The 25,262-nt window shown below is 36.7% G+C and overlaps 1 protein-coding gene across 1 annotated transcript in view; it reads right to left on the reverse strand.

Moving 5' to 3' along the window:
* Positions 1–451: 451 nt before the first annotated feature.
* Positions 452–25,262, reverse strand: part of NAALAD2 (N-acetylated alpha-linked acidic dipeptidase 2) — a gene marked incomplete at its 3' end in the record, with an annotated part of 46,591 nt that continues 21,780 nt past the window's right edge. The window contains exons 9-19 of the mRNA XM_080711494.1: positions 23,642–23,727; positions 23,260–23,379; positions 23,077–23,159; positions 21,931–21,994; positions 20,163–20,230; positions 16,079–16,170; positions 12,549–12,639; positions 9,493–9,757; positions 5,289–5,370; positions 3,824–3,916; positions 452–641 (exon numbers count right to left, since the gene is read on the reverse strand). Of these exons, the coding sequence (XP_080567620.1) occupies positions 452–641; positions 3,824–3,916; positions 5,289–5,370; positions 9,493–9,757; positions 12,549–12,639; positions 16,079–16,170; positions 20,163–20,230; positions 21,931–21,994; positions 23,077–23,159; positions 23,260–23,379; positions 23,642–23,727 (1,234 nt within the window). The remainder of the gene's footprint in view (positions 642–3,823; positions 3,917–5,288; positions 5,371–9,492; positions 9,758–12,548; positions 12,640–16,078; positions 16,171–20,162; positions 20,231–21,930; positions 21,995–23,076; positions 23,160–23,259; positions 23,380–23,641; positions 23,728–25,262) is intronic.

Consider the following 25,262-nt stretch of genomic DNA (forward strand, 5'->3'; position numbering starts at 1 on the left):
TCTTTTTCTGCCTACCACTTGCCACTCACTGATTTCTCTCTGATTTTGAGCACCATGAATTAATTTTGACACTTCTTCATATAAATAATTTTGCCTTATGTACATCTTATGTCCTAGCTTTTACTCAATAGTGTCTGCCAGTAATATTGCACTTATTAATAGTTTTTTATTTTTATTGCTAAATAGTATTCAGTTGTGGACATACCACAATTTATCCATTGGTCTGCTGATGGACATTTGTCTTGTTCTCATTTTCAGTCTCTCTGAATACACACACAACAGCCAAAAAAATAAGAATCTTTGCCATGAACAAGGTGGATGTCTAAACTCTTGACATGAAAATTGAGATTTTAGAACACTCTGGCTTCATGAATCATCAAAAAGTAAGATGAATTTAATCCTCAGTCTGTCAGCAGCACTATTAATAGTGAGCCACGGGACTGATACTTTCCTAGAACACTTCTTTCAGTGTCCCTGCTGCTGCTTGAATTGTAAAAGCTGCAATAGAAATGTGTTTTTTTACTTCTGTCCAGGCCAAATGAGGGTTTGCTTTATTTTTTATATCAAACATAGCATCATAAATCCCAGGAAATGATTCTCCAGCATATTTGTTATGACTACTTGGAGCAAAGATGATATGCCTAAAAAGAAGAAAAGTAATGATTATTTAAAACAACTGAAAAATTCTAGGTAGCTGGATTAATTTTTCTAGAAGTTATTGGGAAAAAAGTAAACATTACAGTTATGAAGGGAAAACATTTCTCCACCACTGCAGTAGACTGCAACATAGCAGTGTGAACTGCCTATAATACAGTCTTAATATTGAAATAATTCAAAATATACTTTTTAAATATGGTAAAATCATTTTGGAGGGCAATTTGTAGCAACTTTATCATATTTTTTTTTGTAGCCAAGAGATTTGTTGGAGGGGCCGGTAGGAAAGAAAGAGAGACAGACAGACAGACAGACAAGAGGGGGAGAGAGAAAAAGAATCCAGGAAGACCGCAACTTCATCATATTTTTAAGATGTGTTTGCTCTTAGATCCTGAAGTCCCAGATCCACTATAGAGAAATTAATAATTTCTTTAAATCTCAGATTCTTCAGCTGTAAGTGGAGATTATAATTCCTCTCACCTCACAGGACAGTCAATTAAGTATGTATAAAAACAAAAAGTTAAAAGTAATATCTATAGTTTTCTCTTGAGGGTTATTAGCATATATATGTCAATTTTATTATTTGTAATAAAACATCAAAATTTTATAAATACAAATAATAATGTTCAAGTAATACATGAGAACATCTTATGGACATATTTCATAGTAGTAATAATTAGGAGAAAAAAGCCACGTAATTAAAATCTCAATAAAAAGTAGTTGAAACTGTAAATGTAAGTCATACAATGGAACAGAAAATAAGTCAGAGCTAAAACTATATAAATTGACATAAAAAGGTCTTTAAGAGAGATGCTTTTTGTTTTTATGATACTGGAGATGAAACCTAGAAGTGTTCTACTGCTGAGCTAACCCTTTTAGTTTTTTATTTAATTTATTTTATTTTTTTACTGGTTCATTGTAGTCATACACCTTAATGGAGCACAAGATGGTAGGCATACATGCACACATCATTTAGCCCTTCTCCAATTCCCACCCCAATCCCTCCCCCTCCCTCTTCATGTTTGGCTTAGTGATTGACTTTGATATGTTTGGGAATGTATGTCATGTACATTAGGGAATTTCTCTCATCCCCCTCAGTTGGAAACAAGGTCTCTTAAGTTGCTAAGATTCTTGCTAAGTTGATAAGGTTGGCCTCAAATCTGCAATCCTCCTGTCTCAGCCTCCCAAGTACTGGAATTATAGGCACGTGCCACCACCCCTAGCTTCTAAGAGAGATTAAAGATAAAAGATAAGTTCAAAAATAATGTATGATTCCATTTATGTAAATTTAAATATTTCCATGTTTGTATAAAATATTTTGTATGCATAATTTATATATATAAATATAAATAATATATGAATGTATTGTAAGTAAATTTATACATAAATTTATACATAAATACATGTACATAAGCTTACACATACATATAGATGTAGTTATATGTAAATATACACATATTTCATAGACACATGTAAATATATATAAATGTGTTAAAATTTTACACTAAACTGTTAACACTGATTTTCTCTGAAGAAATAGGATTGACTGGGTTTGGGTATAAGAAGGAATGCTGAAGGAGCACTGTCCTTTTATTCTACATGCCTTTACAGAGTCTTAATTATTTATATTTATAAAATATGGATTTTTTATTATAAATAATAAAATTAATGTAGAAACACTAATAACCCTCATGAGAAAACTATAGATATTGCTTTTAACTTTTTGTTTTTATAAATACTTAACTCATTCATTTCATTTATATCAATAAATAAACATTTAGGTTCATATTTGTAATTTATTACTGAGTGCCTACCACTTTGAGGTAAATCTTTCACATGCCTTAAATCTACAGGCCTGTGAGTTGAAAGGAATTATAATCTCCATTTACAGCTGAAGAGTCTGAGGTTTAAAGAAATTCTTTTCCCTGATTCCACTTACTATAAGGTAGAGCTGGGCCCTAAAGTCATTTGCTTGTGATTGCTTTATTAGTAATACTAGTCATTAACGTTGAGAGAAATAACACTAGGATGATTTTATGCACATAATTTTATGATAGCCTTGAAAAACAGCAATTATCATCATGTTAGTTCAGATGAAAATTCCACCTTAGAAACAACTTACACTAAATCACACATCTGTAAATGAACTTGATCACATGTTTCTAACTTTAAATTCTAGCATCTTTCTAATTTCCATCAAGAAATAACAGTTTGCAAAGGACCTTGAGAAGATAGAAACTATCCAGAGATATGCAGCCACAATGTTGAAAGAAGCTAAGACAGAGATACAGAAAGAAAAACAGAATCTATCTTTAGAGGAGTAGGGAAGTCATCTTTAAAATTCTAAAATATTATATGAAAATAGAGCTAGACTCATTGCATTTGATTTTAGAGAACAGAACAGGGAGGGAGGGAGGGAGGGAGGGAGGGAGGGAGGGAGAGAGAGAGAGAGAGAGAGAGAGAGAGAGAGAGAGAGAGAGAGAGAAACATTACAAGATAATAGATTTCAGAACTTTATGAAAAAATTTAATAATTAGATGGTCTCTAATATGGACTTTCTCATGATGCATCGAGTGTCCCATCACTAGAAGACTGAAACAGATGCTGCACCACCACTTACTGAGAGCTAAAAATAAATTATAGATGATTAAACTAAACAAGCTCTGAGATCTCCCTTAAAATTCTACGGTTTGTTGGCACACACCTGTAATCCCAGTACTTGGGAGGCTGAGACATGAAGATCCCAGATTCAAGGACAACCTCAGCAACATAGCAAGATAAGACTGAGCAACCTGATAAGACACTGTTTTAAAACAACGACAACAGAAATCACGTGGTTTAGGAGTGTAGCTCAGAGGTAGAATGCCTGAGTTCAATCCTAGTACTACACAAAATAAAATTCTATGGCTTTGAAGATTTTGTTATAAGAGCTCTTCAGATATAATTTACAATCTGCATATATAGAAAAGCAATAAACAGTATGCAATTTAGTTTTGATATTGTTACACTATTATTGGATACCTAATCTTACCCATATCTCCTTCCAGTATATTACTTACCTTCCACTGATCTAATAATGTTAGATGAAAGCAGACTTTGGGTATGCTTTTATGTGTGTGTCATAGTGAAGCATTTGGTTCCATTTGGCAAATCACCTGTTGTTCCTTACCTGTAGAACTGCCTCCCTGGTAAACCAAGAGGATCAATGAATGCTCTTTCCAGGAGCATCAATTGGTCATTCATAATTCTCACTGCAACGGGACTTTGAGAACAAGAAATACACAATGAGAACTTTTTTGTTTGTGTGGTACTAGGGATTGAATACAGGGGCATTCTACCTCTGAGCAATACTCCCAGTCCTATTTTTTATTCTTTATTTTGAAACAGGGTCTCACTAACTTGCAGAAGGCCTCACTAAGTAGCTGCGGCTGGCTGAAAACCTGTGCTCCTCCTGTCTCTGCCTCCCAAGTGCTGGCATTACAAGCATGGGCTACCACACCTGGAGTCACATAAAACTTGCCATGAAACCATATTTTAAAAATATTAAAGATAAGGCATGAAAAATAAACAAAAATCATTAGTTTAACAAAATTCTTATTAGTTTGTTAGCAGTATTGCTTTACATGGTGAACTGCATGTAACAGCAGTCGTCTTTCTGACGTTTATATTAGAGAGCAAATGCTACTAAAAACAGCTTGTTTTTTTCAAGGCCACAAAATGATCAAAAAGAACTGAAGGACTATTTTTTTCTTTTTTTGTTTTTATTTCTCAATAAGGTAGTAGTTTCCTTCTCAGGAAAGTCACAGAGTGCACTTTTGAGTTGTTACTGATAAGTCGCTCTGCCCTTCTGTGGAGGAAGGAGCAAAGCAGAATGAAGGAAGGCTTTCGAGGCAGCGAGTGAGGCAGGAGATGCCCGCGCACAGAGGGTGAAGTCTTTTAATACATTCAACCTCACACTTAGGATCTTCAGACTGTTTTGGGGGGAAACAAACAAGTTCCATGGGCTCTCCTACAGCCCAAAGGAAAAGAGACGTTCCCCAAAATGACAGACATAGTTTTCTGCTTTCTGAATAAATCTGAAAATAGCAGTGGGTCATGGACTAGACTGTGGAGCAATTTATGTCTTTTACTTTTTGCATACAACTTTTAAAATAGTTTCAAGCTAAAAGTGGCAAGAAATTTATATGAGGCATAAAACAGTATCAATAAAAAAAATTTCTAAACTGATGCATAAGAGTATTGGACAAGGACTGTAATGAACTATATTACAGGTGAACTTAAACCCATAGATGATGGTTAGAAATATCATCATGCAAAGTTCTAAAGATATTTCTCTGAACTTTGTCTTGGAATGAGTTCTTTGTCAGCCATTCAAAGCAGCAACCTGCCCCTCCCAACTTGAATTTTAGTATAAATCACCTGAGAAAGATGTCTTGTTAAAAAATAGAATTCTAATTTGGTATGTTTTAAGTAGGCTCTGATTTCTACCTTTCTTACACAGTGTTGGTGATGCTGTTAATTTGAAGACTATTATCTGAATAGAAACAATTTATAGCTGAATGTTTACATGGCCTAAAACAGCTTATTCTTGCAACCATATAGATTTTCAAAACAGTAGGCACCCTGAAACTTACTTATTAAGATCAACCTGTGTAAGTCTTCTATGAAAATCTGATGCAGCCTCTGAAAAGTTTTTCACAGCAGAAAATAAAGAGTCTGTTTTTGAAAAATAAAAGTGAAATTAGTGAGCATCAGCTACTCATATTTCAGAGTCATGGTCTGAAATTCATACTTCAGAAGTTCATTTTTCAGCCCTCTCCAGTCCAAACTGAGGTGACTGAATAGTGCCTAAACCATTTTCTATTGACCCTTCTTGTAGACTCATGAAAAGTATTCGAAAATATCATTGAAACTATTGGTTGACAATGATTAAATTGGTTCTTAAGGAAATTACCTTTATAAGTGTAGGACATAAATTAATTCTTTGATCGAATTTATCAGAAACTCATCACTTATTTATCAATACATATTTACTAGGATAAGTACTACATACAAGATACTGAATATAGCTATAAATCCCTGTAATTATTACAGTATTAAACCAATACCAATTCTGTTTGTTTTTTCCTTTTGTTGGGGGGAACTGAACCCAGCCAGGGGCATTCTACCTCCAGGCTATATTCCCAACCCTATTTTAATTTTAATTTTTGAAACAGGGTGTCACTAAGCTACTAAGGGCCTCATTAAATTGCTGAAGCTGGCCTTGAACTTGTGTTCTCCCTATCTCAGCTTCCCAAATACTGAGGTTATGGGTGTGCACCCCCACACCCTGCTCTCATCCTTATTTTCAAATAGCATATTTAAGACCTTGTTCATAGGCAATTTGTGACAAACTGATATATCCAGACTTTGAGAAAGAGGATTAGGTTTATTTTTATTAAGACTTTCTTTGGTTCACAAAGTTTCTTTATTTCTTTTTTGTTGTTGTTTGTTTTTTTTTTTAAGTACTGGAGGTGGAACCCAGGGGCAGTCAACCTCTAAGCTACACCCCCAGCCCTATTTTTTTATTCTTTGTTTTGAGACAGGATTTCACTAAGTTACAGAGGGCCTCACTAAGTAGGTGAGATTGACTACAACTCTGCAATCCTCCTGTCTCAGCCTCCTACGTACTGGCATTATAAGCATGTGCCACCACGCCCATCTAGTTCACAAAGTTTTTAAGAAAAGTGATTACATTCTCAGTGCATTAAAATTTTTTTATTGCAAAAGCCCTGCTTATTGTTTTCCACGTTGTTTAGGCAGGGCTTAACATTTAACATTCTAACACATGCTACTGGTTTGCTGCTTGCATCAATTCTGTAATGCAGGTTACATGGGATGTATTATATTCATTTTACAAAGAAAGAATTGATGCTCAGGCCATGCTATTTCTGAAAAGTCACAAAGCTTGTAAGCCATAGCGTCAATATAAGTACATTCAGTATTTTTTTTTCAAAGAAGACATTTTTAGTCCTATATTCTCTTACTTTTAGCTTTGCTTGGTTTTTTAAATCATTTTTAAGTCTATTGATCTAGTAATAAATGTGATGGAAGCTAAGGGAAAAGAGTGTTGAAGAAAGAATCCTAAGTTTCAAATATAGTAAAAAAAAAAAAAAAAAAGACAAGAACTGGAATGTGCCCCCTAGTTTTAAGTGACATGACTTTGACAAAGCCAATTTTCCAGAAAGTGGTAGGGGTCTAAGAAAGCACAATTATTGGAGACTAGGAGTTAAAGACCTGGAGGCAACTGAGCTTTGTGGTGCATGCCTATAATCCCAGTGCTTGGGAGGTGAGTCTTAAGAATCACAGGTTTGAGGACAGCCTCAGCAACTTAGCAAGACTCTCAGCAACCTAGTGATAAACTTGTTTCAAAAAAATTTTTAAAAAGGGCTGGGATAGCCAGGCATAGTGACGCACGCTTGTAATCCTCATACTTGGGAGGCTGAGACAGGAGGATCGCACAGGTTTGAAGCCAGCCTCAGCTACTTTCTGAGGTACTGGGTTTTTGTGCCCAACACTAAATGAAGAATTTCAGTCGTGAAGGAAGTGTGGCATACCAAAAGAAGAAATACCATTGTTAAGATTAGGACTACCGGAAGATGGCGACCGAGTAAAGCAGTTTCTATGAGTACTGCTAATACTCAATCTCCAAAGGGTCAAAAATAGAAAATACTATCAATAGAGAAATAAAAGCTGTAAATACAAGAGACAGAAAAAAAGAAGACTAGAACAACCAGAGAAGCAGAAAAGAAATTGGCCTGCCGCGGCGGCGGCTGAGCTGACCCCATCTTGCCTCACAGAACCAGACTCTAGGGAGGAAAAGCAAAGGAGCTGAAGCGACCAGTTGCAGTCCAGTTGGATGTAATTCAGCAGTTCTCTCGGCGTGAAGACGAGCTAAGATTTTCAGCGGCCAAGCCCATCACGATCTCCAGGGATTCAGAGCAGAGCTCGAAACCAGAGGGGAGATACGGCGAGAACGGTTTATCTGATGGACAGCCAGCCACCAATAGCGATGGGAAATTTGAAAATATGGCATAGAAAGGCATGAACAGATCAGACCAGTGGAGAAATTAACCTGGCATAAACAGAGTTCTTTCACTGAACTTGTGCAGTTTCTGTTTCTTAGCTGAAACCTGACTTACACAAACTGACAAGAGGTAATTCACCCAAAGGAAGTCAAGGTGTTTGTAAAGGTAACGGGATGCCACATAGCAACAAAAACATGAATGTCCATCTTGCTCTAGACGTTGCTTATCTCTCCCATTCCATCTCTCCTCATTTCCACCATCACGCCGACATGCCCCCAATCATTTATGTGACCACAAGTTTCTAAATTTTCTTTGCCTCATTTTATTTCTAGATCAAAGTACCTCCTGTCCTGTATAACTTCATAAATATTACTAGTACATACGTAATAATATTTAACATCATAAATAACCACTCTAGAACTATCTTTGATTTTGCAGTTACTCTCTAGGGCCCCTCTAATAACAGACCCTCTGCATATTGTCTTCATCTTCCCCACATGAGATGTTAAGCTCCTTGTAGACTTTGACCATGTCTTATACATAAAATATCTCCCAGGAATAACACAGTACTTAATACACAGTACATATTTAATAATTTTGGTGTATACTAAGAAAATGTACTCCCCAAATCATAAAAGATGTCTTCAGTAAAACAGTAATAATATGCAACATTTACTAAGCACTAAGTGTTGGCCACCGACCTTCCTCCAAAAGAATCTGAAACATAGTCTTGCATTTTATCGTTATAAACTTATAAGAAAACTGGCACAAAGAGAAGTTAAGTAACTTTCCAAAGTTCACAGAAACTCAGTGATCAAGCCAGGATCTGAGTCAGGCAGACTGCTTCTGGATCCAATACTCTATACTACTATACAATATTATATTTTATCCCCACTTTTTTTTTGGTACTGAGGATTGAACTCGGGCAGGGGCATTCTGCTTCTGAACCATATCCCCAGCCCCATTTTATTTTGAAATAGGGTCTCTCTAAGTTTCTGAGGCCGTCCTTGAACTGCAAGCATTCTGTCTTGGCTTCCCAAGTCCTGGGATTATAGCCATGCACTACCCCACACTTATAAAAAGAAAGACTGCTTATAACTATGTGAAAAAAAAACTCATGAAAACAAACTAATTGATATGTGCAGTAATAATAATACATATGTGTAGCAGAACTGGTGATTTTCTCTACTTTTTCATCTTTTTGTAATCTTGTTGCATTTTCCTCATTTGTTCCTGTGAAAGTAATAATGTTTTGGGAACTGTTTTTTCCTTTGTTTAGTACTGGCTATTGAATCCAGGAGCATTCTATTTCCAAAATATACCCCCAGGTCTATTTTACTTTATTTTTTAAAACAAGGTCTCACTAAGTTGCTGAAGGTATCACTAAATAGCTGAAGCTAGCCTTGAACCTGTGATTCTCCTGTCTAAGCCTTCCAACCACCAGTATTATAGGCATGCATCACTACACCTGGCTAAAGTAAAAATGTTTATTAAAGGCCGCATATAGAAGAAACGTTTATAAACCCTAAGTTTGTAGCTCTGGCTCAGCCATAATGGACTCATCTTATATAGACATATAAGACTTATATAGACATATAAGATTAAGTCAACTTCTTAAATATAGGTGTTCATTTAAAAGTTTTTGTCTAAAAGAATTAGTAAATATGGCAGAAGAGTAACTATAGCTAATTCTAGAATGACACAGTATGTATTGGTCATACTAGGAGATAGCATTTTAAAGATCTACCTTAGAGATTATAAAATGTCTTACCAAATGATACTCCATGTTTTCTCGATTGTTGATCATGTTTCTTAGATAAATTATATATACTATTTGCATAATTTTGCAAAGCTGTCGCATAATCTTGAATATTGAAAGGAATGATTGTAGAGTCCGCAAGCTCATAGACCAGTGCTCCTCGTAACTGAGCCACAGAAAGCTGTTTTCTAAACGTGGGATCATAAAACTTCTCTACCAATTCAAATGTCTCATAAATTGTGTGGTATACAGGGTAGCTGCTGTACTTATCTGTTTTCTAAAAAGGGAGAGAGGGTAAGAATAAACAAACATTAAATATTTAAGCTAAAATGTTTCATAGAATCAAAAAATGACTACAGAAGAATATTTGACACCCTAAATTTTACCAGAATGAAGCAAAGAAGTGAAAATTCAATTAACTGAAACACTACAACCAAAAATTCACTGTTTTAAGATTTTACACTTATTCATTTTATAATTCATGTAACCATTTAAAATATTGCTTCTTGAAAAGTTTCTTTATTGCATTTCTTTTTTTTTGTTGTTGTTGTTGTTTTGGTGGTACTGGGGGTGGAACCCAGAGGCTTTCTACCTCCAGGCTATACTCCAGACCCATTTTATATTTTATTTGGAAACAGGGTCTCACTAAGTTGCTAAGAGCCTCACTAAGTAGCTGAGGCTGGCTTTGAACCTGTGCAATCCTCCTGTCTCAGCCTTCCAAGTGCAGGGATTACAAGCCTGTGCCACCACGCCCGGCGTACTTTATTGCATTTCTGATAACCAAAATCAAGGAATACATATTCAGATGGCACATCAGCACCGTTCAAAATTATCTATCAATTGGGAATGAGAGGTGCGTGGCAGCTAAGTACCAATATAGCTGAAGGGTGGTGTGTTTAAGTACCTCCCCTTCCTTCCCAAAGAGTACATAACCAAATGCAACTTAACCTTTATTGCACAATTAAGAACTGCTATAATGGGCATTAATTATTACAAGGTAATATTTTACCTAAAATTTCTAGTTCTTAGGTCTGTGTATTCTTAATTTTAATTTTTACCATCTGCTACCTTGTTATAGCACTATAATTCTCACTGTGTTTAGTATCACTACTCTTTCCATCTAATTATCTTTTCTCATCTACAGTGGTCTTAGAAGCTATATAACTTTGTTCAATATTTATGACAAAGTGTAACAGTAAAAAGATCTTGAAAAAGAGTTAAAGCACTCCTCTTCTGTACCAGTAACCCTGGAACAGCATTGAGGTTAGGTTCACTGGCCCCATTCCCACACTGATACCTCAAAATTCATGTATAACTTATGACTCCCCCAAAACTTAATTATATGATTTGGGATTCCCCTAAGACTAATAGCTTGCTGCTAAATGGAAGCTTCACCAAAACAAACAATACATGCTTTCTATATTATATTCTATTATAAACGTTACATGATAAAAACTTCAAGAGTCACAAGAAAACACTTTTTTTTTGCGGGTCTAGGGATGGAACCCAGGGGCATTCGACCTCAAAACTACACCCCTGCCCTAGTTTTTATTCTTTATTTTGAAACTGGGTCTCATTGAGTTGCGGAGGGCCGCACTAAGTAGCTGAGGCTGTCCGCAAACCTCAATCCTCTGGTCTCAGCCTCCTGAATGCTGGGATTACAAGCATGCATCACCACGCCCGGCTGAGACAACACTTCCACTGTTACTCAGCTTACTGGAGAGAGGAACTCCTGGCACAGAGATGAGTGGTGTCACATGTCATTTCAAATGAACACTCACAGCAAGGCCTCACTACAATAACGACACAATGTGGCCGAAAATTTGCTATAATAGTTTTGGTGTGTACTATAATTAATTTTATGAAGTTATGACTTAATACTGCATTCTTACCTGTATTTACATTTCTCTCTACTGAAAACAGCACCATGTATAGCTAAGTGTTTGTGTGCAAAATTTTTGATAGTAAATCTGTGTATATTTCATGGTGGTAAATGATAAAATGGACTATTGGACTATTGCCTACATATATCTTATGCTTTTATTACATGCCTAACTATATAAAGTGTATATATAATATATATAATGGGCCAAATGATGAAAGACTAAAACTGTATGTGTATATATAATTAGGCACACACATACATACATAAACATATATACGTACAGTGTTCATCTGTAAGTTTTTTTAATTGTAGAAAATCTAAAAAAGAAAACTGCATATAAACTGGGTGTGGTGGTGCACTCTTGTAATCCCAGTTTTTGGGAGGCTGAGACAGGAGGACCACAGGTTCATGGCCAGTCTCAGCTACTTAGTGAGGCCCTCCACAACTCTTGAGACCCTATTTCAAAATGAAGAATAAAAAATAGGGCTGGGGGTTTAGCTCGGAGATAAAGGGCCCCTGGGTTCAATACCCAGTACTGCTAATAATAATAATAATAATAATAATAATAATAATAATAATAAAAGTGTACCCATGCATTTCAAACCCATTTTGTTCAAGGGTCAACTGTATCAAATGTGATAAACATTAGTATATAAAGTTTATGCCTTCTGAATGCTAGTATATATAGTCCCGCCTTCTAGATGCGGGGATTACAAGTGTGCGCCACCATGCCCGGCCTATTTTTTTTTTGAGACAGAGTCTCACTAAGTTGCTGAGGCAGGTCTTGAACCCATGATCCTTCTGTTTCAGCCTCCCAAGTACTGGGATTACAGACATATACCACCATGCCCAGTTATGGTAGACCTTTTAAGGAGTGGTCCTTGTAAGAAGTCTTGAGTCATGTGGGTCCTGCCCACAGCGGCAACCCTGCTGCTTTCTGTCTCTCTCTTTCTTCCCAGCTGCCATGAGGTGGGCATCCTCCTCTACCATATGTCCCCACCACAATGTGCTGCCTCATCCCAGGCCCAGAAGCAACGGGCCAACTGATGAAGGGCTGAAACTGCTGAAACTATGTGCCAAAGTAACCTTCTCTCTTCATGAGTTGCTTACTCCAGGTATTTTGTTAGAGTAACAGAAAGCTGACACAAATATACTATATATTTAAAAAGATAAATTGGCTTACCCTATTCTTAGTGTATCGAGCTCTGCCTGAAGCAATTCCAAGTCTCTGAAAATAAGCTTCAAAATCACTTCCAGATCCCAGCTTGTTGATTCTAGATGTTGAATATGAATAAATACACATATATACATGTATAAATAAATAAACAATAAAAATTAAATAGATGGAACAGTAAGTCCTGCCCAAAGACATAGAATGACATGGCACATATTTTATAAAATTAAGAAAAAGGAAGCTGAGACAGGAGGATCATTGGTTGATCTGAGGTCAGTACATAGTAATTTATTGAGACCCTCTTTCAAAAATCTAAAACAAGCTGGGTGTGGTGGTGCATGCCTGTGATTCCATTACTTGGGAGGCTGAGACAGAAGGATTTTTTTTTTTTTTTTTTTTTTTTTTTTTTTTTTTTTTTTTTTTGCGGGTCTGGGGATGGAACCCAGGGGCATTTGACTTCTGAGCTACACCCCCTGCCCTATATTTTATTCTTTATTTTGAAACTGGGTCTCACTGAGTTGCAGAGGGCCTCACTAAGTAGCTGAGGCTGTCCGCGAACCGCGATTCTCCAGGTCTCAGCCTCCCGAATGCTGGGATTACAAGCGTACGCCACCACACCCGGCAGGATGCAGGGTTTTTTTTGTTTTTGTTTTAGTTTTTGGTGGTACTGGGGTTTCTGGAAGCCCTTCTACCTTTGGGCTACACTCCCAGACCTATTTTTTAGTTTTTTAATTAAGAAACAGGGTCTCTTAAGCCAGCGCGGCTGGCTTTGAACCTATGCGATCCTCCTATCTCTGCCTCCCAAGCAGGGGACTACAAGCATGCACCACCACGCCCGGCTGGGATGCAGGTTTTGATAGCAGCCTCAACAACTTAGCAAAACCCTGTCTCAAAATAAAAAATAAAAAAGGATGAAGGTGCCTCTCAGAGGTAGAATGCCCCTGAGTTGAATCCCCAGTACCAAAAATAAGTACATAATAAAAACAAAATTAAAAAGGGCAAAGAATGTAGCTCAGAGGGAGAATGTTCCTGGGTTCAATCCCCAGTACCACCAAAAAAAAAAAAAAAAAAAAAAAAAAAAAGATTGGACCTTTTATCTGTGTTAAATGTGAACTTATAAATCTCCACAGAACATGGACAATCAAAAGAATTGGAAGGAAACAGCTACTGCCCCATTATCACTTCCCTTTTGTATATACCCTTGTATACCCTTGGTTTGTGAGGCCATATTCCAACTGGCATTTTTTTTTTTTTTTTGCAGTACTGGGGATTGAACCCAGGGGCATTCTACTTCCGAGGTACACCCCAGCCCCCCTCTTTCTTTTTTACATTACTGGGGATTAAACCCAGGAACATTCAACCTCTGAGCTACACTCTCAGCTCTATTTTTTTATTATTATTATTTTTTTTGGCGGGTCTGGGAATGGAACCCAGGGGCATTTGACCTCCAAGCTACACCCCCTGCCCTATTTTTTATTCTTTATTTTGAAACAGGGTCTCACTAAGTTGCGGAGGGCCTTACTAAGTAGCTGAGGCTGTCCACGAACCTTCATCCTCTGGTCTCATCCTCCCAAATGCTGGGATTACAAGGGTGTACCACCACGCCCGGCTGTTTTTTATTCTTTGTTTTGAAACAGGGTCTCACTAAGTTGCGGAGGGCCTCACTAAATAGCTGAGGCTGGCTGTGAACCTGTTATCCTTTTGTCTCAACCTCCCAAGTACTGGGATTACAAGCGTGCGCCACCACGCCCGGCTTCCAACTGCCTTTTTAATAGAAATCCAGTATATAATGTATCAAGTACAAGTAAGGTTCTAATCTAGTCTGATAATTTTCTGAAGTTGGATTTTTAAAAAGTTAAAAAAAAAAAAAACTAGAAAAGGGTTAACAACCCTGAAGACACTTTCCTATCATCTACTGGAAAACTGTTGTAATAAACCTACAAATGTGCACTGAATACAATCAGAGTTGGGCAGAACCCATCTCAAACTGCAACCTCCTGTCTTCCATATTTTCAACATTTATGGTATTTATTTAGAGGGAAAGCAATGAAGCCATGGGCACAGCCTGAAGAACTAAAATTTAATTTTAAAAATTGCCAAAAGGAAATGTGTATTTTAGATAATGAACAACCTAAGTGTATCTTTTTTTCATTTCAGAAACAAACCTAATTACAATATATTTATTTGCATTTAATTAAAAAATCACTATACATATATATATAGACATACATACATAGATACCTATATTATATGACATCAGAAATTTTGTGACATAATAGTAAGTCAGACTATGACTTTTTTCATTAAAGCAGAATATGAAATTATATATGCATTAAGAATATAAACTATATGCTTTCCAATTATTAGATGATTAGGCATGTTTTTGAATTGAGGCCTTGGATGTTTTTAAACTATCTCTTTTGTCTGTGTGTGGTACTGGGGATGGAACCCAGAGACATTCTATCTCCCAGCTATATCTCCACCCCTATTTCCTATTCTTTATTGGGAAACAGGGTCTCACTGAGTTCCAAAGGGCCTCACTAAGTAGCTGAGGCTGGCCTTGAACCTATGATCCTCCTGTCTCAATCTCCCAAATTCTGGGATTACAAGCATGCGCCACCTTGCCCAGTCTTAAAATATCTCTTATATTCTACTGTTTGTGTTGAACAAGCATATGAAACTTGTATAATATGGAAAGAAACTATAAACTGCTCCCCTCATCTTACCTGCTAGAACTATAAATAGCATTGTAGGATAAAACAAGTAAATATAAAATAAATTTTATATTTATTTGCAAAAAGAAGTTGCAGTGGCATTGATGAGAAGTTATAAAAATAAATATGTCAATATCACTAAGAACTATATAATGATGTAAGACTAATTCACCAATATAAGTAAAATAACAAATATGTATGTAAAATCAATTTATCACTGATAAACACACACTTCAGTGGTTACTGATAAGGCCCCTTTGTAAATGTATAGGCAAATAACCCATCATTTGTTTTTTCTTCATCATTATCATGAGAAAATATATTATTTATTAGTGCATCTACTATATATCTGAATAAAATTTTATATATAAATGAAAAATGTAGCAAAAGGCATTTTGGCTGAAGATTTGCAAAGCCAGAGCCATTGGTTCTATTTTGTAGATTAAATGACTTCTTTGTGCTGCCTGGTTAAAAAAACAAATGATTGAACAGAAAAAAATCTTTATTAACATCACTCAAATTATTGATGATGTACCTACTTGAGAGCGACATGTTTGGAGAAGCAAGGATCAAAGGGGAATTAATAATTTATCCTATGTTAAGCTGGGTATGGTGGCACATGCCTGTAATCTTAGCACTCAGAAGGCCAAGACAGGAGGATTGCAGGTTCAAGGCCAGCCTTAGCAAGATCCTGCTTCCAAATAAAAAAATAAAAATGGACTGAAGATATAGCTTGAAGGCAGGACACCACTCAGTTTAATCCCCAGTATCCTCTGCCCCTGAAAAATTATCCTATGGTAAAAAGATGCATATAAATAACTTAACCTAGGAAAATCTTTATTTTCAGGTGAAGGGTCTTTTTCCAACCAGCTTTCATAAAGTGATTTATTCTCAAAACCATCATCAGGACTGGAGATCTAGAAAGATCAATACTGGAGATTAGAAGCAGAAGCACAAATATTCAAGCCAATATCAAACCATATACCAGTTGGCATCAAATTCCACTAACTATATGTGCACGTATATATTACATTCATTTGTAGAAAAATATCTTTGCAAACGGCAAGAAAAGGATAATACTAGTACAGATTTTTTGTTTATTTATACCTACTCGTTGGTAATTTTACCCAAGGTATATTTTTTACTTAATTTAGTAAACTATTTAATAGAGTTTTAATTTTGTTTTATAAATATCATCACACTAGTGTTTAGAGCCTCGGATTTCTTTTAGTGGAAAGACATTAGAGGAAACTCTAGATATAACATTTACTTTAATTTCTCTTATCCAAGATCATCTACAAAGGCCTTAGGGAATTAGAGGTGATACAGGTACTAAGCTGAACTTGAAATTGTTAATGTAAGTAAGCCCTGCTTTTTCAGGAAAGAGGGAAGTTTTAATGAATACTGTTATTTTAGAAAGTCTATGTCTAGACAAAGCAAGAATTTTGTGGATTAAAAAGTACATAACCTCAGATATCTGTTTGAAAAATTTAAGAGATTCTGTGTTTATATACACAAACATTTTCATTGTATTCTGCTATTGTTTGAATGTGTCCCCAAAAGTTTTGTTGAAACTGCTATATCTACATTTATATGGGGATGGTGTGTGTGTGTGTGTGTGTGTGTGTGTGTGTGTGTGTGTGTGTGTGTGTGTTTTACAGGGAATTGACTCCAGTGTCTCACAATGCTACCACACACTGGCTTTGAACATGAGATCCTCCTGTCTCAGCCTCCCAAGTACTGGGGTTACAAATGTGCACCATCAAACTCTCATCTGTGGATGGTTCTTTTAAGTGTGATCTTTGGGAGCTAATTAGGATTAGATGAGATTATGAGGGTGGAGACCCTCAGGATAGGATTAGTGGCTTTAAAAGAAGAGAAAAAAGAAGCCGGGAATGGTGGCGTACACTTGTAATCTCAGCATTCAGGATGCTGAGACCAGAGGATCGTGGTTCGTCGACAGCCTCAGCTTAGTGAGGCCCGCTGCAACTCAGTGAGATCTGGTTTCAAAGAATAAAAAATAGGGCAGGGGGTGTAGCTCGGAGGTCGAATGCCCCTGGGTTCCATCCTCAGACCCGCAAATAAATAAATAAATAAATAAATAAATAAATAAATAAACAAACAAATGAGAGAGAGAGAGAGAGAGACAGAGAGAGAGACAGAGACAGAGAGACAGAGAGAGACAGAGACAGAGAGAGAAAGACCTGAGTTTGCACATTCTCATACTCTCTTGCCTTGTGAAGCCTTTTGCCGTATTTTGACACAATGAGAAGGCCCTCAGGAGGTGCCAGCCTCCTGACCATTAACTTTCTAGCCTCCAGAACTTAGTCAGTACATTTCTGTTCATTGTATGTTACTCAGAACCAGGCATACTGCAGTGCCAGTACATGAGAGGCTGAGAGAGGAGAGTCACAGGTTTGAGGACAACCTCAGCAATCTAGCAAGGCTGTATTTCCAAGTAAGAAAATTATAGGGCAGGGAGTGTAGCTTGGAGGTAGGATGCCCTGAATTCAGGTATCCCCAGCACCAATAAATAAATACATTACTCAAATTTTAAAAACTTTTGCCAGGCGTGGTGGCTCACACTTATGATCCCAGTACTTGGGAGGCTGAGACAGGAGGATTGTGGTTTGCAGCCAGCCTCAGCAACTTGTGAGGCCGTCTTCAATTTAGTGAGACACTGTTTCAAAATGAAGAATAAAAAAATAGAGCTGGAGGTATAACTCGGAGGCAGAATTCCTGTGGGTTCAATCCCCATTACCCTCCTCCCCCAAAAATCTTTCCCTGTTTGCTCTAAGAAGAGCACTGTGGGGTTTAGTGCTGTAGTCAAATAGGTCTATTATAAATCCAAATCACTACATCTTCTGGCTATATGTCATTTGCTTGTTCATAGCTCTGTGTTATTAAAAAAAAAAATAGACCCAAGGCAGGCCCTATTTACGAAACTCTGAAAGCATTATAATGTGATCTATTGCTTCTCTTCCTGAAACCGTATTCTTCTTCCTAGTAGCACAGTGGGGGAAATGGCACCTATCTTAATCTAAATGTATTCTCTTCTGATACCGTCTTGGTTGTTCCCAATTCGGTGCCATTAATCATAAAAAAGTTCTACAAATATTTACTGAGAGCTGAGACAGAAGGATCGCACGGGTTCGAAGCCAGCCTCAGCTACTTAGTGAGGCTCTCAGCAACTTAGTGAGACCCTGTTTCCAAATAAAATATAAAAAAGGTCTGGGAGTATAGCCCGGAGGTAGAAAGCCTCTGGGTTCCACCCCTAGTAACACCAAAAAAAAAAAAAAAAAAATTACTGAGAGCTCAATTTAGAGTATAAATGGAGGAGGGAAGACATAATTTCTACCCTCTTCAACCCTGCAATCTATTGGAGGATACAGGATACACACACTAACCAAATAATAATGCACTGCTAAACTATGACACACCATGCAAAAGAATAGAGTAGAGTGTTATAAGCAGACTCAAATCAGAGATGAAGATGCAAGAGGCCTGTGTAAGAAAATGGCAGTGAAATTTAAGAGCATCTAATCAAGCTGTCAGGCGCTGGCCCATGGATTTGAACACTTTACCTGCTTCAATCTCATCCCATCTATTCTGAGGCACGAAACTTCTCCCCACCTTCATGCAGAAGGTAACAGTGATGAATTCATCTCCTGCCACAGTAATAGCAGGACTCGAAAATTGTCACTTGCTCTTTTTCTTAGTGTAGATGAAATGGTAGTTTATCAGCCTATGCACAGTCGTCCATCAGAAACAGTTTGGTGGCTAAGCGCAGTGGTGTGCCTGTAGTTCCAGTTACAGAAGAGGAGGAGATGGGAGGATGGCCTGAGCCCAGAGTTAAAATCCAGCCTGGGCAACATGGTGAGTCTGTGTCCTGCCCAGTTTTCTATTCAGTGGCCTTGTGTACTTGTGTGTGTGTGTGTGTGTGTGTGTGTGTGTGTGTGTGTGTGTGTGTTTCTAGGGATATAACCCAGGGGCATTCTACCTTCGAGCTACACCCCTAGCCCTATTTTTTATTCTTTATTTTGAAACAGGGTCTCACTGCGTTGCAAAGGGCCTCACTAAGTAGCTAAGACTGTCCTTGAACCACGATCCTTCTGTCTCAGCCTCCCGAATGCTGAGATTACAAGCATAGACCGTCATGCTGGCCTTGGACTTTTTATCATTGTTGCTGCCACCTCAACTCACAGGTCCAGACACGAAGTAACCACTCAATGAATTTTTTTTTTAGCAAAATTAGAAGTTGCTAGCAAATGCAAAATTTGAACCCAAGCCTTTTCTATTCCAGCTTAATGATTTTTCCACTATAACAAAATGCCTCAGACTGATTAATTGTAGAGACTCTATACATGACAAGTATGTATCCTATTAGTATTATTATATATTATTATAGTATATTATATATTATATTATATATATATACTATATATAGTATAGTATATATTATTATTATAGTATTCCTATTATTAGGAATGATTACTAGAACAGAGACAGGCAATATCATCTTCATAGTTATGTCACATAGTGAATTGTGTATAAAATATTTGCTTTTACAAGTTATTTATATGAGTCAACTATACTTTGTCAGCATTTTAAAACTGAAGTGCTATAGCCCGTATCATAGGGCACACCTGTAATTTCAGTACTTGGGAAGATGAGAAAGAGGACTGAAGGTTCAAAGCCAGCCTCGGCAAATTAGCAACGTCCTGCTTCCAAATAAGAAAAAAAATGGAATTGAGCTGGGGGTGTAGTTTAGAGGAAGAATGTTCCTCAGTTCAATCCTCTGCACCACAAAAATAAAAATGAGAATAAAATAAGAATAAAGTGCTACTATTTGGGGGGCGTGTTTTAGTCATTTATCCATGTATCAGAAAATGTAGATCTCTTAATATACCTCTTTTGTTAGTTTATACACCAACTGATAAAGAAGGGGTGTACAGTCAACTCGGAGAGTATAATTGCCTGAAAAATAAATAAAACACAAAGAGTATTATTTTACATTTCTAGATAAAAGCCCATTAGTGTTTAATTCTAACTTTATTTTCTAATTTTAGACAAGCTATAACAGTTTTAAATCAATCATTTTCATGGAATAAAATAGGGTTGAAATGTTTCTCCAGAACCAAAAGGCTGTGGCATATATTTTAAGATGAAGAAAAAAATGGGTGGGCTTTGGGGCACCAGTATGGGGGCAGAGGCAGTAGCTCCCTCCCACAGCAGCAAAACCCTTATCTCTATAATAGCTCTTCGGGAACTCCTCAACTATTTTTATTTTATAGTTTGAAACAGGGTCTCACTAAGTTGTTGAGAGTTTTGTTAAGTTGCCACGGGTCTCACTAAAGTTCCTGAGGCTAGCCTCGAACCTGCAACTTTCTGTCTCAGCCTCCCAAGTACTAGAATTACAGGCATGTGCCACCAGGCCTGCCTCATTATTTTCACATTAATTTTGATAGTGTATATCAAGATTTTAGAGAAGAGTATATATATATGCTCTGACATTCATCTAAAAACAATCAAAATGCAACAAAAACCTTGGGATGAGTATATGTCAAACTCAGAAGAAAGTTTATAGTTTTTGCTTACTTCAAATTCATTTCAATAAATACAAGCAATCTTTTTTTTTCTTGGTACTGGGGATGGAATCTAGGAGTTTTCTATCTCCAAGATACATCCCTCTCAACTGTTTTTATATTATTGTTTTAATTTTTTTTTTTTTTTTTTTTTTTGCAGGTCTGGGGATGGAACCCAGAGGCATCTGACCTCTGAGCTACATCCCCTGCCCTATTTTTTATTCTTTATTTTGAAACAGGGTCTCACTAAGTTGCAGAGGGCCTCACTAAGTAGCTGAGGCTAACCGGGATCCTCCAGTCTCAGCCTCCTGAATGCTGGGATTACAAGAGCGCACCACCAAGCCTGGCTTTATTATTTTAATTTTGAAACAGGGTCTTACTAAATTGCTGAAGGTCTTTCTAAGTAGCTGAGATTGGCCTCAGACTTGTAATTCTTTTGTCTCAATCTTCTAAGTACTGGGATTACAAACATATGCTACCACAATTGGTTCTTTTTCTGTTTTTTTTTTTTTTTTTTTTTTTTTACTATTGCCACTGAGAATTGAACCTAAGGGCATTCTATCTCTGAGCTAGATGCCTAACACTCTCTGTTTTTTATTTTGTAACAAGGTCTTGCTAGGTTGCTGAAAGTCTTAATAAATTGCTAAGGCTGTCCTCAAACCTGTGGTGCTCCAGTCCTAGCCTCCCAAATTAGGGATTACAGGTGTGACGAGCATGCCTGGCTTTTTTTCCTTATTTTTCAAGAAAATGTTTTTATATAGAAACTATTGTAGCAGAATCTCTTTTAATATTTTTATAGGAATAATGTGGTTAATACTAGAGTATTAAGTAGTATTAGATAAACAAATGGCAAGTATGCTAAAGAAATTAGGAACAATATTTTTATTCATATTAATTGATATGAATCATTTTTCTTTGGTAAAATGGAAAATTTATTACCAAGGAATCATTTCTGAACAGAATATCTGATATAGATAATGAGTTGAACTTTATAGACTTAAGGATGGTACAGTGCTTAATGAAAATAAATAAACAATACTTTTTAAAAATTTACTTTTTGAACATTATACTTCAAATTGAAATAAAATTTACCTTCTATAGATGAATCTGAGTTAATATAAGCAATGCTTCTCTCCTGGAGTATTTTTGCATTTTCCTATAGTTGAAGCAAAGTTGTTAATTTGCAAATTTTTATTATTGTGGAAAAAAATAAGATAAGCAAAACAATTCTGTAAAAAAGTGGTCTTCAAATATCTTTATGAATCAAATACTATGCCTACCTATGCCTACTATAAGACCTTTCCTTGTCTTATTTGCCTCAGCCCATTCCGTGGAACCCAGCAGTCCACTGACCACTGATTCTAAAAAAAAATGCAAATAACTGGTTGACAGCATTAACGCAGTTAAAACAAGAAAGGTTATTTTGAAGCATTAGCTATTATTTTAAGTCATTTCAGAAAGTGCCTCCCCCCAAAAAAGAAAAGATTAAATGTGATTTTTTTGATTCCCTACAGCAGAACATTTAGGGATGAGACACCTAGATTCTGCGATTCTAGCCCAGACCTCCTGACTGCTAACCGCTAAAGGAAGGCACTGAAATCTGCATCCTGGGATTCTGTATGATCAGATGTCTCTGATAACAGAATCTTCACCTGCTGAAGTGTCAGAACCACCCAGTGTGGATGCCCAAGTAAGGTTATCATTTTAAAAGTGAAAAATAGAAAATTTCCATTTATTCATATTCATAAAAATATATAAAGTGAAAATTTAGAAAGCAGATGACAGAAAAGTTAGAAGGAAGAAAAGAAGGACAGATCAGTACAAAATTAAAACTCTCCTAGACACACATGTACAGAGATCCAGTAAAGCCGGGCGTGGTGGCGCACGCTTGTAATCCTCGCGCTTGGGAGGCGGACACAGGAGGATCGCGCAGGTTCGAAGCCAGGAGCGCTGGTTTAAGAGACCCTGTTTCCAAATAAAAATATAAAAAGTAGGTCTGGGAGTGTAGCCCAGAGGTAGAAGGGCTTCCAGAAACCCCAGTACCAAAAAAAAAAAAAAAAAAAAAAACCGAAACAAAACAAAACAAAACAATATACAGATCCAGTAAAGACAAATCACACACAGAGTAATCTCACAGCATGGGGATATATGGAGAGAGCCCTTTCTCTTTCTCTTGCTTACTGTCTTATGTTCCTCATTGACTAAGAAACTTATAAGAACTTTCCTTGTCTTATTTACCTCAGCCCATTCCGTGGAACCCAGCAGTCCAAATTCTTCTGCATCCCAGTTCGCAAAAATGATTGTTCTCCTAGGTCTCCAGCCTGTAATCATTGTTAACATGCAGGGTTAAGTACACCTGCCTAAAAATAGAAGGGAAGCATGCCACTTCTCTATCACCACCTGCCAAGAAATGTTCTTTACCTCTCTTTATCAGTTTTCCAAAACTCTGGGCAATCTCTTGCAAAGCTGCAGTCCCAGTGGTTGGGTCAATACCTCCAAAGACCCAGGAATCCCGGTGACCTCCCAGAATAACATACCTGTCTGAAAGGAATATATTCAAACAAACTTCAACTTTGAATACATGATAAATACTTGTAATTTATGTTTTAATTAAGCTTCCTCCTTCTTGAGTTTCCTCCATTGGAAACAACGCTATAAAGTAAAACCTTTTAAAATTATGCAGTTTTCCCCCAACTTGTTAATTGCAAATAAGTCTAAAATATATTAATTGTTGACTGAAATTTATCTTTTTACTCTTAATCTTTGAAAAAAGCAAGGTATTTAAAAGAATTTGAAGACTCACCAGGTTCCACAGATCCTCTAATAGTTCCAATTACGTTGTAAATTCTTGTAATCTTATTAATGTTGTGAACATGCATTCTGACTTTTCTAGAAGGCCAAAAGGAATTAATTACTTCATATAATATAAATATTTATATTTTTCTTCCAACTTTTTTATGAAAATTCTCAAATCTGCCCAAAATTATACAACAGGACAATGAATTTATATACATGTCACCTAAATTAAATCACTGCTAATTTTGTTCAATTATTTGAAAGGAAGTTGCAGACTTTATGACAATTTACTCCTAGTACTTAAGCATGTACCTGAACCCAGACGCATTCTAACTCTGAACTATACCCCCAGCCATTTTTAATTTTTATTTTGAAACATTTTTTTTTTTTTGCTAAGTTGCAAAGGGCCTCTCTATGAGTTGCTTAGATCTCCAACCTGCAAGTTCAAAGCCAACCTCAGCAATTTGGCCACACCGTATTTCAAAATAAAAAATAAAAAGGGCTGGGGGTGAAGTTCAATGATAGATACACATATATGTGTGTGTTATAGACATAAATATATCTCATACAATTATGTGCCCTACATAATACTCTACTTTTCAATCTTCATTGATAGTGTATACCTTCTACTTACTTGGTAAAAAATGTTTACTGTCAGTCTCTATCATGTTACACCATCAGTATCCTCATACACCTGATGTGTTTACTGAATCTCTTGATTGCCTCTAGAGGCCATGTCAAGACTTTGGTGTAGCCGGATGTAGTGGCGCACACTTGTAATCCCCGCATTTGGGAGGCGGAGACAGGAGGATCGTGCAGGTTCGAAGCCAGCCTCGCTGGCTTAGGAGACCCTGTTTCCAAATAAAAATATATAAAAATATATAGGTCTGGGAGTGTAGCCCAGATGTAGAAGGGTTTCCAGGAACCCCAGTACCACCAAAAAAAAAAAAAAAAGAGTTTGGTGTACACATCTAGGCCTGTGTGAATGATCTCTAGTGTTCAAGCAGTGATGATATCAGAATGATGCATTTCTCAGAATACACCTTTTTATTAATCCATGCATGACTATGTTAATTAATTCTTGCTTTTCAATAGCTTTCTTCAAGCCTATGGATGCAGTCTTAGGTACACTGTTAAGGAGCTGCCTGAGTGCTGCCTGTAAGAGCTATGATGAATTATATTATTAAGTGAGAATTTGGGAAGCTCCTGCTAAAAAGCTCAACTTCATGATGGAACTTTTCCAGACTCTCATTGTTGATTCTGATTTGGGCTGAGCTTCATGAATATGAACTAATCAAATTAGAAAACAAGGCAAAACATAATCAAGCTCAGCCAGAAATGAAAAAAAATATTTCACTCATGTTTTATGAATCCAGAATGACATGGGAAAACGTGGAATCACTCTTTCACAAGAAAACAAAGTAAGCCTTTGTTTGTCCTGAGGATGGAGGGATTCAGTTTTATTTGTTATTAGTTTTGAATGGAAGAACAGTGAAGCTGCCAAACTGTATTAAGTGCAGATTCTGCCCCCACTAAAAGCATTTTGTGTTTCTGAATGCATAATTAATCTACATGAAACAGTCAACTAAAAGCGCCTTTGAGAGAAAACTAATCATTGGTTGAGATTT

Source organism: Muscardinus avellanarius (assembly GCF_963383645.1).
Source record: "Muscardinus avellanarius genome assembly, chromosome: 1".
Taxonomy (NCBI): domain Eukaryota; kingdom Metazoa; phylum Chordata; class Mammalia; order Rodentia; family Gliridae; genus Muscardinus; species Muscardinus avellanarius.